Below are 19,111 nucleotides of genomic sequence, written 5' to 3'. Positions count from 1 at the left end.
GTGCGGTATTAAAAGTACTTTTTGTAGAGGCTCATATTAGTAAATGACTACTCCATTGAACAAAAGTATCTAAATTAAAACAATAGACAAAATGTCTACGTAGCATTTATACTACCCTTATAACACATTGGATAGGGTAAAACAATCTCCTCTATTCTGAATATGGACCAAATACAGTTCCTTCATCTTACACGACCCTACGTGGAACTACTGGTATAAAGAGAAAATACCACAAGTCCCTCTAATTTCTATGGCGCTGATCGCCTTGGGGTCTTTCGAAATGTAGGTGTCTGAATCAAGCGCCTGTATAAAACACGTCGAAAAACCACCACAAACGTCCAAATTACAGAATTACCACGCAATGCACGGTATGACTAAAATATACACGTGAAAAATAAATGTCGCGTAAACGAGAGCTTAAAACAAAACAGGAAGAGTTAACTGCAGAAATATTATTAGAAAGATCACTGGTGATCCTCTTTCTCAGGTATTCTCGCGGGCAGCCGGTCGGAAGACAAAAATGTCTGGAAAGAGTTTTAGGGTGAGCGATGGAGACTGGATTTGTCCAGATAAAAAGTAAGGAAAACATATATTTTCATTTTGCTAACGTATTATGAGGTGGCGGGTAATTATATGAACAGAAATCGGCGCTAGAGATGTATTCACCTAATCTATTAAATATAAGCTAGCCACCTGCTAAGTTCACGTTAAGCATTACTTGCCCCGTACTGATCTGAAATTAACAGCTAGTATCTCATTATTTACTGCCAGCCAGACGTGTATATATATATATATATATATATATATATATATATATATATATATATATATATATATATAGTAATGTACTGGTACTGCTCTCGTGCTCTAGTTTGTTAGCTAGGCTAGCTAACTCACCCTGCCACCTGGCACCACAGGACTAGCTAACACAGTTCATTAGTTTTTGTGGGGTTTCCCGGCGTTTTCTTCAACATTATTCACCGCCCGTTCGAGGTGTCGGTATGTTATCTGTGCAGCTACGGGGTTTATAGCAGCAGATGTCTGAGTCGTGGAGTGGCTAAGCACGTAGTTGACTGGGTTAGCGGGCTAGCTGGTTAGCTGCGTGTTTGTGAGCTAGGCGCGGTGGGCTGAGATGTGAAGACTGCACCAGAGAGGGGTGTGTGAGGGTGACTGATCACTAGTTCTGTTGATCTCCACTGCAGGTGTGGGAATGTCAACTTCGCCAGAAGAACCAGTTGTAACCGGTGCGGAAGGGGTGAGTGACTGCAGATTTAGGCAACACAATATGAAATTGCTAGCTCATTGTTATAATGGTTTTGAAATTTTAGCTACATGTGATTTTATTTTAACATAAAATTATTTTGGTATTATAGTATTGAGCAGTACATGCCATAGTGTTGATTGTTGTGTGATACACATTGACAAGGCCATGTGTAATGTAAGTAGTGAAGTGAAGGTGTGGCTGTTCTGGGCTGTTGTTGGACAGAGAAAACCACAGAGGCCAAGCTGATGAAGGCTGGGGGCACAGAGATTGGGAAGACCCTAGCTGAGAAGAGCAGGGGACTCTTCAGCGCTAATGACTGGCAGTGTAAAACGTGAGTACATTAAGGAACAATGGTGGGATCGAATGCTTACAAAGTGTAGCTTTAAAAATAGCGCCCTTATTAAAAAGAACTATTTAACGGTTGCTTCTCTTACTCATTTTTTTTTTAGTTTTTAAGTTAATGCAAAGGATTTTTTGTGTGTGTGCAAAGAAGGCCTCAGGTTTAACTTTGTGATTTGTGTACTATGAGAACCTGGTTTTCTTTCAGGTCTCACTAACTTGTAATGACAACAGATTTCTTTTAAAGAAAGAGTGTTCTTGTCTTCTGTTTAGCCTTGCTGTTGACAGTGCTGTTCTGTGTTATGCTTGCAGCTGTGGTAATGTGAATTGGGCAAGAAGATCAGAGTGCAACATGTGCAACACCCCAAAATATGCCAAACTCGAAGAAAGGACCGGTATGTAAATACTTTTTTTTTTTGCAAAATTGCATTGTTGACTTCTTTACATATGCCAAATTCCTAACACCTCTTGGTAAACCTCATGATTTATTATTTTTAATAGGATATGGCGGTGGCTTCAATGAAAGGGAGAACTTGGTATACAATGAGCGGGAGGAGTCCGATGGAGAATATGATGAGGTTGGTGCTTTTACTGTGCTCAGGGATCCCATCAGGATTAGGCCAGGTATTGTAGGGCATGTTTATATTTGTAGTTCACCTTCCTTGATCCACATCAAAGCAGAAAATGTTTCTGCTAAGTCTGAACATACCTTTGTCATGACTCTCAGCTACCCCTTCACTCCAGGTTCATCCGGGCATTAGCGGGACGTAATTTTTATACTGATTTGATATCCTCAGAACATAATGGCTGGTGTGTCTGTTAGTAGATTTTAAATTTGTATTTGGACCTGGTTGGACCTGAATCTGTCAAACCTCAGTTGGCTGCCATGTGGAAAATGGCTTCTGGGGCGTTCAAACTATGTCAGGGTTAGGTCTGTTATTGTAGTTGGCTGTCATGGGCTTTATAGAACTCATGTGATGGTGTTGAGTTAATATTGAGAAGAACCTTACTGCAAGGTATATAATGTTGGCTAGGGCTGAACGATTAATTGCATTTGCGATAATCTCGCGATATTTTAAAACGCGATTCTCTAATCGCACAGGCTGCAATTTAAACTGGTCACGTGACTTGGGAGCGAGCCGAGCTGAGGACGAACGGAGCAAACTCGAGCAGGAGGCAGGGAGGTGGAGAAGTGAAGTTAACACAGCGCACTTTAACTTGTTGCACAATGGCTTCAGGCTCGACAGAAGCTGACACAACTGAAAGTCTAATACCAAAGAGGGGCAGCACATCAGTTGTGTGAAATTACTTTGGCATTTAAAAAGATGCTGCTCAACGTCAGGTACCTTGCAAAACGTGCCTTGCTACTGTTACTACGACGCGAGGTAACACTACAAACCTTCAGCATTTAAAAAAACACCACAAAGCCTCGTATGATATTTGTAAGGCTAAAATGCCAACGACCAGTGCTGTGTCTTCAAATACGCAAAAGTGTTTCTCTGCGCTTATACAGCTTTAGTATGCGGTGAGCAGCGAAATACCGTAAAATCACGCATATAGGCGCAATAAGATTTAAAACGCGGATGAATCGCAAAAGCGTGGATAGCTTGACCGCTGTCCAGCAGACAGGGTTCACTGACCGAACCGTTTGAAAGTGTAACTCCTTATGGATATAATTGGAAGCGTCACGCTGAAATAACTCGGGCAGTAACGGAGTTCATAGTGAAAGAACTATGAACTCCGTTAATATAGTGAACAAGCCCGGCTTCGTGGCTTTGTTAAACACACTGGATATGCCCTACCAAATGCCCTCACGCACATATTTTAGCCAAGTTGCTATACCTGCAGGGCTGCCATCTCTCACGCATTGAGCGTCTTGGACTAAAAAGTTACTAGTTCGCTCTGGCGCCAACCACAGGTGATCGATCGCGATATAATAATAATAAATTTTGTCCATTTTACACCGCCCCAATAACAACAAATTACATTCGTCACCCACTCCAGGTTCAAGTCTCACTTCAAGCGATCTTGAAAAGTTGGCAACCCTGTATCTGAGCTGTAAAAAAAAATGCTGAAACAGTTTTCTGAAAACAGTGGGAAAAAATCGCGATTTTTAATCGCAATCGCAATTTATAGATAAAAAATTGCAATTAGATTATTTTCCAAAATTGTTCAACCCTAATGTTGGCACTATACTTGAACTACGTAGATGGTTTGTTTATTCTGTAAGTCATTTCAGAAGGTGTGCCACTTTATACCATTATATTACATTTAGTATAATGCTTAAATGTTTATTGGCTTTCAAGACATCTTGGCCTTATTATGAAGATTTAACTCATTAAGGTCTAGTCTTTCATTCACTGATGGTTGTAAGCATATACACAAAATAATTTCTCTTTAAAAGGAAGTTATGGAATGAACCAAGCTAAGAAACAAAATGTACCAGATGTTTTAGCTTAAGTGGAAGGGCTGTATAAATTTGGTAATGGGTGAGGGCCACAGAGATCATGTAGAAATGGAAAACCATTTAGCATTCCAGGAACATGTAATTTGCAGTGGAGCTTGAATCAATGCCTCATTTTAACACTTAATTTCATCCCTACAGTTTGGACGTATAAAGAAGAAGTTTCGTGGAAAAAATAGAAAAGAGGGTGATAAAAAAGAAGAACCAGAACCAAAAAAAGAAAAATATGAAGAAGACGACGATGATGAAGACGATGATGATGGAGATCTGTCAAAATACAAACTTGATGTAAGATCCAAAACTGATAGTGGTTTATACTAATGACAACACATTTAAAAAAATCCCCTGAAATGGGTCACTGAGCAAATCATCCTTTTGAACCCCATAAGGATGATGATGATGATGACGAAGCAGATCTGTCCAAGTATGACCTAGATGGGAGTGATGAGGGGAAGCCCTCGGAGAGGAAAGCAAGTGCCTCGGGCTCCTCCCGCTCCTCCTCACGCTCCTCCAGCTCGAGCTCACGGTCCAGGTCCAGGTAAAAGGGTACAGGGTAACTACAGGCAAAATGTCAGTATCAGTTCAAACTTTCATTCAGAACTGTTGTAAAATTATCTCTGTCTAATATCTTACACGCTATCTTCTTTTCCTTTTCAATATACTCTGCCTCTTGGTTGACTTTCACACGGAAGCACAAGGCACGTTTTTGTCATTGTTCACTGTGCCTTTGTCATCCAATGTTGGTAAGATTTATTTGGTGGGGGAAATGGAACCCAGCACTAGTCCTTGACCATTATATTGCAATGCTCCCAAACACGGAGATAACAGTGGGTGGGTATGGGAACTCATTGGGAGTTCAGTTTTTTGTAAATATTTGGAAGCAACTTTTCATTTTATCACAGCAGAGAAGCTGAAGCAAGCAGTTGGCAATTTGGCACTAAAACACCACTGGATTCTGTGTCTCATTTATATATTGCTTTGTGCTTGACTCCCCGGGCGAAATTGAGGAAGAAACCTTGGGAGGACCAAGACTCAAGAGGGAACCCATCCTCCTTGGGAAGCCCAGCTAATACTTGCTTTAATATATTGTTTCCTTCCCTAAAATACTATTTATTTTGACAATTAACTCCTAATGGGTTGTTTAAACATAGCTGGCATTAACAGAGACAGGGGAGTTTATTGGTTCCTCCCCGTACCAATGGCAGAGTGAGTGGAAAGACAGCAGGTCTCCTCTGCGCGGTTAACCACTGAGCACAGTACCTTTCGCTTTGTAGGGGAAAATGGAAATGTGTTGCTTTGTCTTGCAGGTCCCGGTCCAGGAGTTCATCCGGTTCCAGGTCACGCTCTCGCTCCAGGTCTCGCTCAAGGTGAATGAGGTGGCATGCACTCTCCATGGGAGAGAGTGTATGTGAACTGGCAGTGGTTGCAGAAACCACTTTGGATTCAGCCAAAGAAGCACAAATTCATTGGATCTAAAAGCTTTAAAAAAATAATAATAATAAAAATAAGCCATTTGAAACCATCAGTTAGTCAACAGATGCAGTAAAGTTACCTTTATTTTGTTTTTCTTTCCACTACAAAGAGTTCTCCAGTGTTCTAGTAGCACCACATATTAAAGTGGTCCACCGCCCGATATTTATTAATCCTATCTGAGGATCAACAAGTTTAGTTCAGAGAGATGGATACTATATATACAGTAGCTGTCCTCTTGTCCATTTTAATCCCTTTGGTGCACTTTTTGTGTAACTTGTGTCGTATTTTGTTTACTGATGAGACTGCCTACTATTATCCCCTTTAAAAGATCCAGCTCCCGCTCTGGCAAAGACTCTGCTTCCCCAAGAAAGAGGTCTCGCTCACCGTCTCCTGAGAGAGGCCAAAAGAGGAGTCGCTCCAGGTCCTCTTCTGGCGGCTGCAAAAAAAGACGCTCTCGCTCACAGTCGTCCGAAAGGTTTGGGTTTCTGTGGTGTAAAAAAAAAACAAAAAAAAGCGTCTACTGGTGTCTTGTTTTTGCATCACACTTCACAGATGATAGTGCCACGTCAATTTGGCCTGCAGGTGTATAGCAAAACATTGACTGTAGGATACTGAGTTTAGCTTGATTTGTTGGAGAAACTGATGATTCATGTAACTAAGCTCGCCATGGTCTCTCTTTCTCTCTCTCCTTTCTTTCTAACTCTAGACGCAGAGGCTCATCTGGATCCTCCAATTCTGGCTCAAGCTCACAAAAGAAATAATTAACAACTGTCTTAAACAGGGAAACGAGTCTTTATAACTGCATGTTGTGTTTGGAAAAATCACAAACTGTGCTGTTTTAAGTATGAGTGTTGCAGTACTCAGATTTTTTCCATCATAAATCCTAGCGAACGTAATCTGCCTTTCTGACCATATAGGCTAGATGAACCCTGAAGAGGTTCAGTGTAGTTCCATACTGGCAGTAGTTATACAAAAATTAAGGGCATGTTTATTGCCATTTTAGTGGTTCATCCATTTTTGAAAATCAGAGATCATGTTCAAAAATGTACACCCTGGGATTATTCAATTAATGAACTACAACTTTATTTGGAGTTGTAGGTATTCTGATGCCGACTTTACAAATTCTGTGTCTACGGTCAGTTGGGACAGCCTTAAGTACTGAGTAAGTTAAGTATTGCTGACTCAGGTCTGTGACTGCATCATTTTGAGAATAGCAAAGGCTTTGTTTTGGGTTTTTTGTTTGTTTCCTTTTCTTTCAAGCTTTTAACCGCTTCATCTATTTGTATGAGGTCCAGGTAAGTATGATTTTATTTTTGTTGAAAAATCTCTTGGCCAAATTGCTTAAATTGGATGAGGATTTTGAGTTAATCTTTACATGTTCTGTTTTCTTCAATGACCTGAGATCAAGATTGGAGTAATACTAATGTAATTAGCAAATTAGGCGTCATCTCTTCAAGGACATGGTCTGCAGAATTCATTTGTAAAAAAAAAAAAAAAAAAAAGCAAAAAATAAAATACTTGGGGCATATCAGATATTTTCCTCTTTGGGCAAAATTTATAGAAAGTTGTTTACCATAAATTGGAACTAAATGAAATGGCAATGTGATTAACGTGAATAAAAAAAGAAGCTTCATCTTATTTTAATTTTTTTGTGTTGCGCTTCTTTGGGAGGTGGGTCTGCAATCAGCTGCCAGCTTGGTACTCCGTTAGGTATAACGTCAGAGCCTGTGTTCTCTCTGCTACCATGAACAGTTCGTTGGCCTGTTTCTGTCCATAGAACATCGTGGCCTTTGATGCCTAATTCACTTTTGCTAGCTGACCAACTGCAACCTTGCCAGTGTTGATGCTGCATTAAAGATTGGTTGCCCTTCAAGTAATTGCTGCTTAACTGATCCTGTGACAGAATGGGGAAGAGCATATGGATGCTGAATTGTGTATGATGAGTGTCCTAATGGATTAAAAATGCACAGATAAGTAAACTGCACGTTGGACCTAGTAAATTGACCAGGGAGTATTGGTAGAAAGATTCACTCCTGAAGACTACATTGAATGAATGCAGACCTGGAGCGATGATCTACTACACTGGTGTGACGCCAATAACTTCATGCACTTGAGTTCTAAAGGAGTAAATGGTTTCGTATATTTAGTTTACATTCGAGAGGTGCACAGATTTCGCCTTACATGTTAAGATGAGTGGTAAGATTGTTTAGAGTTGAAGAGTTGAATGTATACCGCTAGAGGGAGACGTTGGGGACTAATTCAATGTGACCTTTTCTAATGTAATGTAGTAATCGGTTCTATATTAGCTCGTGTTTGGTGTGCAGAATTGCATGCAAATATGCACATTTCATTCTAAAAGTAATCGTGGGTCCACTTTGTAATTAGTGTAATAGCATATGGGTGTTTGACTTTGCCACCAAAAGTTGGCTGCTGTAAATGCATTCACAAAGCAGTCATTGTAATACTAAGTTTTGTTTCCTGTTCCCAAAGCATCGATAGGCCTATTTGTCCGTACGGTTTAAGCCCCCTTAATACGAGCTTCAATGCGCTCTCCTGATATTGTAACGGGATGGCCATCATATGGGAGTCGCTGAAGGCTGAACGCCACAAATGAAACGTGTGTGTGTGTGTGTGTGTGTGTGTGTGTGTGTGTGTGTGTGTGTGTGTGTGTTTCTCCGCAGGGAATAAATGCAGTATACAGTAGTTAAAGATGTAGACGTAATAAAGGTTTCCATAGACCCTGTATGTTTGGGACAATGTTCTTTCATAAGCTGTGGAAGTACATTAGTTAAATTATGGTAAAATTATTAAAGTTTGTGGCTGCCACAATCTGTGAAGTCTCCATTTGTGTATAATATTTTAATCATGGTTTAACTCTTTATAGTCTACATTCATTTTGTGTGTGTTTTTATTGGATCCTACAAAAAAAACGACTTTAAATTTCCATGGTGAAGTCCCGCCTCTGTCTTTATAATCCTAACGCGCGTCCAAACACTTCAGCAGAGTCTAGAGACTGGAGACACGAAGAGTTTGGAAAGAAACACTTTAACCACGACCATGTTAATAGAGAAAGGATGACATCCAAATGTAAAAACGACTTGCCGTCCAATGTTTCCACAGAAACAATGTGGGAGTCTAACGTGTCCAAACATTTGCGTGACATCCATGCCAACAGAAGCGCCAGCTGCGGCTCCGTGTCGGTGGCTTTTCCTATAAGTATGATGGTCACGGGAATGGTGGGGAACTCACTGGCGATTTTTCTAGTTTGTAACTCATATAGGAAAAAGGAAAACAAAAGGAAGCGGTCTTTCCTGCTCTGCATCGGGTCGCTGGCCCTGACAGACTTCTTCGGCCAACTCCTCACCAGTCCCATCGTCATCTCGGTGTACAGAGCGGGGCTGAGGTGGGAGCGCGTGGACGAGGCGGGAACTCTGTGCGCCTTCTTCGGCGTCTGCATGACCACCTTTGGGCTCTGCTCTCTCTTCTTGGCCAGCGCTATGGCCATCGAAAGGGCTCTAGCGATCACCACTCCTCACTGGTACTCAATAAATATGAAACCTAACGTGACCAAGCAGGTTCTCGTCACTATTTGGTGTGTGGTTTTATTCTTCGCCTTGCTGCCCGTGGTCGGCGTTGGGGAGTACACTTTACAGTGGCCCGGGACGTGGTGCTTCATTAGTACCGGAGACACAGACCTAACGGGGAACACCTTCTTCGCCTCCACGTTTGCCGTACTGGGGATATTTTCGCTGCTTGTCACTTTCTCCTGTAACGTGGTCACTATCCGTGCGTTGGTCACACGTTGCAAAATGAAAGCAAACGCATCCCAGTCCTCAAAGCAGTGGGAAAGGCTAACGACAGAGACCGTCATTCAGCTGATGGGAATCATGTGCGTTCTGCTGGTGTGCTGGTCTCCTTTACTGGTATGTATTGAAAGTTTTATTCCGAGAAAGCGCACTTAGATCAGAGATCAGTAACAACCTGCACCTTACATCTGTGTATGAGTGCGCGCACGTGGTTGGAGGTTCTTTCTAAAAGTTAGTACTTGTTTATTATTATTATATTTCATCTAATATATATATATATGCTGTTGAGGTATTTCTAGTTTGTAAGCAGAAATGGCAACACTTGAACAGTCTTGTAGATTTATAATTGGGCACTGTGGGTGGACACTTGTCTTTGCATCTCATAATCCTGACTAGACGTTTTACAAAGTGTCATAGTTTCTTCTGATCTAACACAGCTCCTACTGCGCGTCAAACTGCTGACGAGAGCTGCTTGCCCACGTTATGTAGGCTTCAGCTTTGTCCGTTTTGGAGTATTTTCTGTTCTTGTATTAATATATCCTAGCCAGCCAGTTTCCACACGAAACCACTGTCTGAATTTGTATGGATTTGTTGCTATACAACATTGATCTTAGATTTTAGATCAAAGGTCTTCATTTTAAATCTCCAGAGAGACTTCATGTAATGCAGGGAAAGTGCATCAAAACGGCATGTGGTATATTATCTGACTAGGAACATACTAAAGTAACAGATTCAGATATTTTAAAATAATAAAACAATACAGGCCATAAATCGTAATGTATAATTACATTGGAGCTTTACACGAATCACTTTATTATTAGAATAGAAATATATATTCTGACTGGCTGAATGTCATTTTCCAGGTTTATTACAAAGGCACAAGCTCCCCTGTAATGTTGTAATGGACCAGAACTTAGTTCATTTGTTTGTTGGTTGGCTTGTTTAATTCTAGATGAGATGTTTGTGGTTGTATGTTAAATGGACCCAGAGTTACTTGTATCGGCAGTATGCAGCATGTAGGTGTTTGTTCTCCCTGAACACATCATGGCTTATTCCAAATGTCAGTTGCATAACTTTTGATTAGTTTAGATTTTGAAAACATTGTTCTAAACTACTAAAATGTATGTGGTTTTATTAATATTTTTATGGATAATAACCCATATTTTATATTTTTAGTACCTTGTTTTAAATAATGGCTTATTTTAATAGTATTTATGGGTTAGTTTATCCTATCATAAACTCATGCATTTTTCTTGCTATGAATTCTCTTTTTGTAGATACTAATGTTAAAGATGATCTACAACCACACATCTTCTCATCACTGCAAGCCATCAACTGTCACTCTCCTGCCTAGTCAGGATTTGCAGATGGACTGCAACTTTTTTCTAACAGTCATACGTCTGGCCTCTCTGAATCAAATTCTGGACCCTTGGGTTTACCTTCTCCTCAGGGAAATTCTGCTGAGGAAATTCTGCCAAGTGGCCAATGCAGTGTCCACTTGCTCACTGGATGGACAAAAGATGACACGTATTGTTCCGGATTCTATAAAGAAAGAGGCCATTGAGAGAGACGAATCACAGAAACTGTCTTCTCCTGACCCTGGTGCACAGGCATGATGGGTTATTTATATACTATTTATATAACACTGTATAAAAATGTATTTAAGAAAAAGGGCAGTGACGTGTTTAAGATTAATCACAGGTTAACAGACTCTGATGTTTTTCCACATGCACTTGGCTTTAGTTGGTGGGATTTGTGAATGGCTGTGTGAGCCTAACATGCTAGCATGTCAGCACTTCACTCTGTTTAATCTCCTGAGCTGACCTGCCATTCAAACATGGTTTCTAAATGAAATATGTGAAGCAAGCACTGCAGTCAGAGACCTTAATAGCTAAGGCTGAATAGCAATATCAGAGAAAAGCAGTTTTCTGAGGTTCAAAGAAAAGAAAAACCAATGTACAATTGTAAGGTACATCAAAGCATTGAATTGCCCAGCTGTTTGGAAAGTAAATAAAGACATTTATTTAATTTCTTAAATATAATCAAAATGTACAATTTTATTTAATTTCTTTGGGACAAAGCACTGAATGGTCTCAAATCTATGTACACCAATCCTATTATATCTGCTGTTGTGACAGAGGAGCAGAATTAGACATAATAGCTTATTTTGTGGATTTCTTCCTAACCCCTGTCATATGACCATGACTAAGACTAGTACAATCAGTTAGCTGATGCAGGTACATCACACATTGATCCTCCTGAGGTTTGGACACTGTGATCTGTTTACCAACATTTGTGAATGCATTCCTTCATTATTTCTTTCTGAGTCACACAGCATGGTTAAATCCTTACACATCCATCCTTACACTTGAAACTGTTCCTTTCATAGTGGAGTTCAAGCAGTGCCCGTATTTGACCACGCCACACGTTGAGATGTTATGTCTCATATGCGTTCTTCCAATGCATTGAAAGAACTATTCATGAAGTAAGCAAAGTATGAAGTAAACCGTTAGAAGCAGTGAGAAAAACCCAGAAATAAATTGGTGCTTTTTGAATACATTTTTGTGACTTTTGACTACAGAGAACCTATGCCAGTATAAAATCTGAAATAATTCTGATGTCCCTAATTGGACTGTTGACTCTTAATTCCAAAGGGATCCTTTTTGTGTTGGTAATTTTACAGCCAGTACACGTAATTGCAGTGTTTTTTTCAACCACGCTGTGCAATAAAGTTGTTTTCATACTGAGATTTCTGTGATTACTGACATTGTTAGCTGTAATTGGCTGCAAAGTGAACTATTAGTATTCGGTTAAATAAACATCCAGTAATATATTTGGCAATAATGAGGCCTAAAGTCCATAATGTCTTGGAAATAAAGCAGTTGCGCAAACCATGATGGGTACTTCATAAATTAAATACACCATTCATGCTGTATCATTGAGCTGTTACACTTGATATAGTCTTAATCTGGAAGCGTGTTTTTATGTTTGTTTGTTTTGTGGCTTGTATACATGTTCTGGTCTTTAATGACCACCCTCTAGTGTCTCCTAGCAGGCCAAATATGAAGTCTTTTCCAGCAGTTAGGGACTTTTATAAATAAACATTCAAAATCAAACAAATAAACCACCAAAAAATAAATCTTGATAGCCGTGACAGATTAACAGTCCTTTTTATTTGCTGCACTCCTTTGGAAAAGTGACACTTCCTGTCATGTATGAATCATATATGGTCATGGAGTTTAGTGTTTTGCCAGCGTTTGTGTGTAAACATGGTCATGTGTTCATAGACATGGTCTTTCCTAACCATTCGCCAGTGATTTCAGGGACATAGTTATTGAAATTAAAAGGATATGGATTAGTGCCAAGACTTTAGTCTTTAGACTCAAAATTTACATATTTAGCTATTACCAGTATTAGTTACACACAACATTCAATCACTGCAGGAGCAAAAAAAACTGCATGATATTTATTATTAATTTTCCTAATATTGAAGCAACACGGAAGTTGAAAAAATTATAATTTTTAATTTTGAGCACTTCATCTTAACCAGAGCGATTTACATTTACATTTATCAGTGTTGTAGTGCAGATGCTCCTTGGGACTGGACCGATATTGGTGGCATTGCTCCATCTTCCCTCCCAGGTGAACCATAGCTACATTTGCTACATCCTCTTCTACATCACCTTTGGCTTATGTGTGAGGATGATGTACCAGTTTTCTGGAGACCTATTCAGTGCTTTGTTAGTCAGAGAGATCTGCATTTAAGGATTTATATTTTAAGATTTAATTTATGGGTTTTTGTTGCGAAAGGTATACATCAGTTGGACACCAGGTGTTGTTATATATGTTAAAATGTGTGGTAAACTGTTTTACTGTGCTTTAACCAACACAAAGCCTTATTATTATTATTATTATTATTATTATTATTATTATTATTATTATTATTATTATTATTATTATTATTATTATTATTATTTGGCTTGTTCAAGAAACAAGGCAGATGTTTCTCTTGAAAATCACATGGAATGCTAAAGTGTGACATGTATGATGAGCTAATCTTTGGATACTGGAGATGTTGTATTCATATTTGAAATTCTGTATCCAGCTGAGGAATGACTAAAAGTAATAGCACGGTATTCATTGGACATACAAATTTACATTGAAGATGATATGTAAATAAGCAAAAATGTTCACACTGGATCTTATACATGTATGTGTTTAAATTGGTTATGTAATGCTTGCATGTAAAGCCACCAGCAATGTCCTGGCTTGAAGCCTTTGCAACAGTGAATGTGAATGTTAGATAACTGTTATGAGGGTGCCAACACTAAGACCAAGCCTTATATTTCTTATTTGTCTTTAATTGATAACTCTTCATTAATGTATAGGGACTTAATGTTTGTTTATGTACATGAACAACTGCCTGTGACACTGAGCATAATCTCAGCATTGGGACATTGGTCTGCTTATGTATGTGCTTTGAAATGTTTGCAAGATTTTGCAGATTTTTGCCAGTTTGTTCTAAGCCATCAGACAGTGGTTGTTGCTTTTTCTCTTCAAATCTATTTGTGTTTTCTGTGCTGGCTGTGTTTCTACAGAGTATTTACAGAGCCTCTATTTCACAATGGCTCCATCTCATTTGAACATTAATTTAAAGTCCCAATTCTATGAACGCTGATTCAAACTTTGCACAATAACCACAAGTATGTCTGTGAACCCCTAAGTTATAACATTGTAATATTCAAAGCATTGGCTTTTATTTTTAGGTTCTTATGATACGTTTATTGATAAAGATTCATATGAAATTTTAAATGTGCTGAGCAGAATGAACTGACTTTGAACACTTTAGGACACATGGCAACATTACTATGCTTAGTCACTATTACAGCAGGTGCTGTTTGTTCAGCAGAATTACACGTAACCTCATGTGACACAGGAGAGGGAGAAGGTCATCTTTCACTGTTCCTGTGTTTAGAGATTTCTTTGTTATGCGTAGCACTTTTCATTGTGGTCTTCTGTTTCTGCAAATTCAGTATTCAGAAAAGTAGTTCTGTTCTTTTGGTATTTTCATTGTACTCTGTGGGAAATGTTTCTTACACTAATGCTGACTAATGCTCCTAGTTTTCATACTTCCTCAGACTGATAAACAGCTCTTGATCAGATAACACTGCCCGATCTCACTGTGCACCGCTTACATAACAGAACAGCATGTGCTACATGTTTGTCAAGGCGTAATATCCAGTGAATCACGGTTCAAGAATAACATTCCAATTAGTTATTTAAAGTGTTACCTAAAATGTATAGTCATTAAATTACATATAATTATCATATCATAAATAGTTGTACTATTAATGGTGCAAAAACAAATCGCATGTCTCATGATACATCTTAAAAATGTATGTGATTAACAAAAATGAACTCATTTTGTTTCTTAAACCTTTAATCACACATTCAAGATGATTAGTATGTAATACTAGTCTCATTTAAATGTTAGTGTATCATTAATATTGCCAGAGTGAATTCTGATCGTCCATTACATCCTTGAGGGAAACTTTTAAAGAAAGCCATTTAAAAGTACTTAGAGGCATTACATTCCATTTAGAGAATGTCTTTACACAGTCAGGAGAGGATAGCAGAGTCTGCATTGTCCATTAATGGAGATGCTGAAGACGTACCTACCCCTGCAGTTCCCCATAATGTAATTGACTAATGCACATAATGGTTTTCTGAGCATTCTCTGGAGCTCTTCTATTGTGTCTGCTCAACGATGCTTTAGCAAGAAATCATTAATAAATGAAGTATAGCAACTGTGACAGCTAAACATGATAATACTGAACATCATAAATCTGTATTACGAATACAAATAGTGTAGATTGATTCGTTTGCCTTTGTCGTTGCTTTGGTGGAGGTATTTTTTGGACAGAATGTCACAGTTTGAAAGTCCTGCATTGCCAAGCATCTAAACCAACCACAGGCATGCTTCACCCAGGCTAAGTATGGAACACATTTCTGCACATACACCTTCATAGTGCTTTAATGACTTAAACATACATGTTATGGCTTTTCCAAAACGTGAGCTGTAGCAGTTCCTAAAATAGATTTCTAGCACGACTGAGAATGGACACATTCCTGCAGACGCAGGTCTATCCTGATGCCTACAGACTCTCATGTGGGGAGTCATGTGGTTCTCACAGAAAGCCATATTGTCACCTTGATACACTAGTCAATTGTTTGTGTATCAAGTAGTCATAGTCATATTTCAGAGTCAAGTAATTAACTCAACATTTTAATGTGTTTAACAATTTGATTATGTTAACAAAGTTTGAAATTTAAAAAATGTCAAAGTCAAAGTCAAATTTATTTATATAGCGCTTTTCACAACACGTTGTCACAAAACAGCTTTACAATCATATGGGTCCAGATCCCTAATGAGCAAGCCAAAGGCGACAGTGGCAAGGAAAAACTCCCTATGGAGTTTTGTCAGGGTTATAGTTACCATACAGGGGGCTGTGAAAGGCAGTTAAATTAGGTGAAGGAAAAGTCGCTGATCACTGATCACTGATCGTTACTCTGACCCCACAAGAGCTGACAGCCGACTGGCATTTATGTATTTATATAAAGAAAACATTATTATGAGGTTATATCACCAACAGATGCCTCTATCTGTTCCACTCAGCATAAATAAAACTTAAATATTCATATGCATTTCCGAGGACAATCAGTTAATTGCTTAGCATAGTCAGGGTAATTGTTTAAATAAATTTATTCCTTATTGAAATTAGGTGAGCTTTGCACCATTTTACATTAATTCAATGAGGTGAAGAATATTCTGAGGTATGTTTTTGAGTCCAGCACAGTGGACTTGAACTGGAGCAATGAGCATAAGACCCAGACTCTGGGAATGCTGGGAATGTTCCCTTAGGATGGTCTAAAGCTTCTGCAGTGCAACCAGTTTGACATGAGTCATCAGTAAGTGAAATTAATGTTAAGTTGGATTTAGGTTGGGTGAATTAATGACTTTGTCAGTCAAAAATAAATGATATTTTGGCACTGAAACATTTTTGGCCTTTACTTGCTTTAGAGAAACACTACGTATTTTCATTTGCCTTCGGACTTTCCTTAAAAGTGTGGTCCAAGTCAAAAGATTTTATTTATTCATTGAAACATGTGCATATTTTGCTACATATGCTGCTGTGGTAAGCAGAGAATAGGTTAAAAGCACTGAAGTATTCCTTTACATACATGTATCACATCGTTTTCAGGTCATCTGTGTTTTATGTTCCTTCTCTTGGGTTTGATTTATGTAGCATTATGTGTGACTTATAGTATGTATGCGTCAATTGTGACCAGGCAACGGGCTCAGGGCAAATGTATAGAAATATTTTAAATTGCTCATATTTCACATGTCTGAGTTGCATACTTTGATGAACACTAAGCTTCTAGTCTTGAGTATAAGACCCTGATGATGAATAGCATGGTAACAAGACAAGAATAGACTAACTCAGCATGATTAATAGGCTTTCAAGGTTGTGGGTGTTTTCATCTATTAAGCTAGAAGCTAAGTTAATTGGAAAGTCAACATTTTTAAGTCTGCTGCACTGAGCAAGCATCTGTCTGGCCTGATGATCAGTTCATACGCTGAACAGTTGCCATGGCAACTGCAAGTCTTGCTGATGACAAAAAATGGAAGCTCACTTGTTCTAATCTGCTTGGGAGTATGAGATTTACCATACTGCTTTAGTAATGTATGTTCTGGGACACCATAGATGAAATCCAGATGATATGTAGCACTTGTGATGTTGGTTTTCTAATCAGTAGCAATTGCTGGTGATAATTCTTCACACACAGGCATCACATCACATTAGCATACATATTTGGGGTTTGCTATCAACTAACCAGATCATATCCTGCTTTGGATATGCAGCTCTGAAAAATAAACACTTTATCGTATATTTTTTTATTATCGTATAATGGTTAAATAAACTGAGAAGTGTTATTTACCCAAGCATAAATGAAACCTCAAAGCCTTTCAGTTGTATAACAGCTTCTCTCGGGTGCTGGCCAGGATATTGGTGCATGCTGTCAGATCCAAATCCTTAAGAGCAAAACAAGAAACGTTGCACCACAGTGAACACTTTTCATTGCTTGGGAATTGAGCTGCTAATTACCAATCCCAAAACATTTCCTCAAACTGGGCCCAACTTGCTATTTCTTAACTGCTGCCTGCAAAATTAACTGTAAACCAATCAGGATAGTACTACTGGTTAGTGACCAATGTTGTGCAGTCCTATGGGACAGTGATCCATCACACATCTGCAGTGATGAGCAGGTCTAGGACTCCATGCATGACTATTGACTATATGTAAACTAGGGTAAATCAGGGTAACAAGGCCAGGGTAAATCACCAAGAGGAAGTCCAACCTTGGTCTTGGATTTTGTATCTGTCACAAGGGGTCGGCAAAACATCTAGAGATGAGGCTTTAATTAAGACAAGCAACGGGCATAACATCAACACTCATTAAATACTCCTGCATCAATGAGAAACAAGTGCAACACATCACAATAGCGAGACAACTAACAGGTGCGATGAATGAACACACACACACACACACACACACACACACACACACACACAGAACAACAAACACAGACATACAGTCATTACTGAGTGAGGAGTCAAGGACATACCATGACATTATACTTATACAATATTTTTGGATGTTTCATATTTCATGTTTGAGTATGCACCTGGTTACAATGCACCTGGTTATATTCAATGACACCCAATAACAAGACTGTACATACAGTGAGGTGTTTTTCTTGTGTTTCACTTTTTTTAGATCATATGTGCGTGTACTGATGATTTTACTGTAATTGTGAGTCGTGGTGTATTTCAATCTTGTAGACATGTAGTTAGTGTCTTGACTGTGAGTTGTATGTGTTTACTGTTGAACTGGTTTGCTTCAGTACAGTAGAACTGTTTTGTTGCATGTATTTATTGTTTTCATTGAAGCAGAGAGTTTTGAAGAGAGGATGAGGTGTTTTACAAGATGTGTTAGTGTTATGCACATTGTGTTGGATGGTCAGAGGCTGTGGTTGTGGATTTGACCAATGTGATTAAACACCTAAGAAAAAAACTTTATAGTTTAATGCCCTACAATAAAAGAAGAATATTGTACAGACTTTTATAAATGTCTGATGACCCTTTCTGTAAACCTTTAGTGCCTCAAAAGTCTGTGACCTTGTGAGGTCATACATCATCATAATTTAGCTCCACAATGTCAGAAACACAATAGAGTTAAAAATGGCAAGAGAGCAAGAGAGCGCTTGTTAAAGATGGATGTTCTCCCTGGCTACACTAGCCTTTAAACCCAACATGAATCTTATATTATCTCCCTTTCACTCTCTCTCAAATGGATGAAAAAAGTTCTCCTTTGTATCATTCTCTCCCTTTGTACAGGGATACAAATACAACACCTTGGCTATACTGTGTTCTCTCTAGTATAGAAAGATTGAAATAAAATTAAATGAATTCTCTCCTGGTGTATATATGTAATAGTCTCTCTCTGGCTCTGTCTACTCTCTGACTTATACTCACACACATGACCATAATGATGATGAATTCAGTGCACTACTACCCCCCCCTCCCCAAATATATTCAATATTGTCATAGATGATAACGTTCAGATGCATCAAACGCAGTGCATCAAAGTGCAGGAAAGCAGGCATATAGATATATCTCAATGCATACACTTACACCAGTGA

General features: G+C 38.8%; 2 protein-coding genes across 2 annotated transcripts; both read left to right on the top strand.

Annotated features, from left to right (window-relative positions):
• Positions 1-335: 335 nt before the first annotated feature.
• Positions 336-7,055, top strand: zranb2 (zinc finger, RAN-binding domain containing 2). Its single transcript, XM_077014752.1, has 11 exons — positions 336-368; positions 488-576; positions 1,203-1,255; positions 1,487-1,595; positions 1,916-1,998; positions 2,105-2,181; positions 4,209-4,355; positions 4,457-4,605; positions 5,375-5,434; positions 5,869-6,015; positions 6,247-7,055. Exons 2-11 carry the CDS (start codon positions 521-523, stop codon positions 6,299-6,301), a joined length of 936 nt encoding a protein of 311 aa, XP_076870867.1. The 5' UTR covers positions 336-368; positions 488-520; the 3' UTR covers positions 6,302-7,055.
• A 130-nt stretch (positions 7,056-7,185) lies between these two features.
• ptger3 (prostaglandin E receptor 3 (subtype EP3)) lies at positions 7,186-13,228 on the top strand. Its single transcript, XM_077014751.1, has 2 exons — positions 7,186-9,463; positions 10,624-13,228. Exons 1-2 carry the CDS (start codon positions 8,486-8,488, stop codon positions 10,960-10,962), a joined length of 1,317 nt encoding a protein of 438 aa, XP_076870866.1. The 5' UTR covers positions 7,186-8,485; the 3' UTR covers positions 10,963-13,228.
• Positions 13,229-19,111: the final 5,883 nt, after the last annotated feature.

This window comes from Brachyhypopomus gauderio, chromosome 8 (assembly GCF_052324685.1).
Source record: "Brachyhypopomus gauderio isolate BG-103 chromosome 8, BGAUD_0.2, whole genome shotgun sequence".
NCBI classification, from domain to species: Eukaryota; Metazoa; Chordata; class Actinopteri; order Gymnotiformes; family Hypopomidae; genus Brachyhypopomus; species Brachyhypopomus gauderio.
Note: the sequence above shows the minus strand (reverse complement) of the source record. Positions and strands in the feature narration are given on the sequence as shown.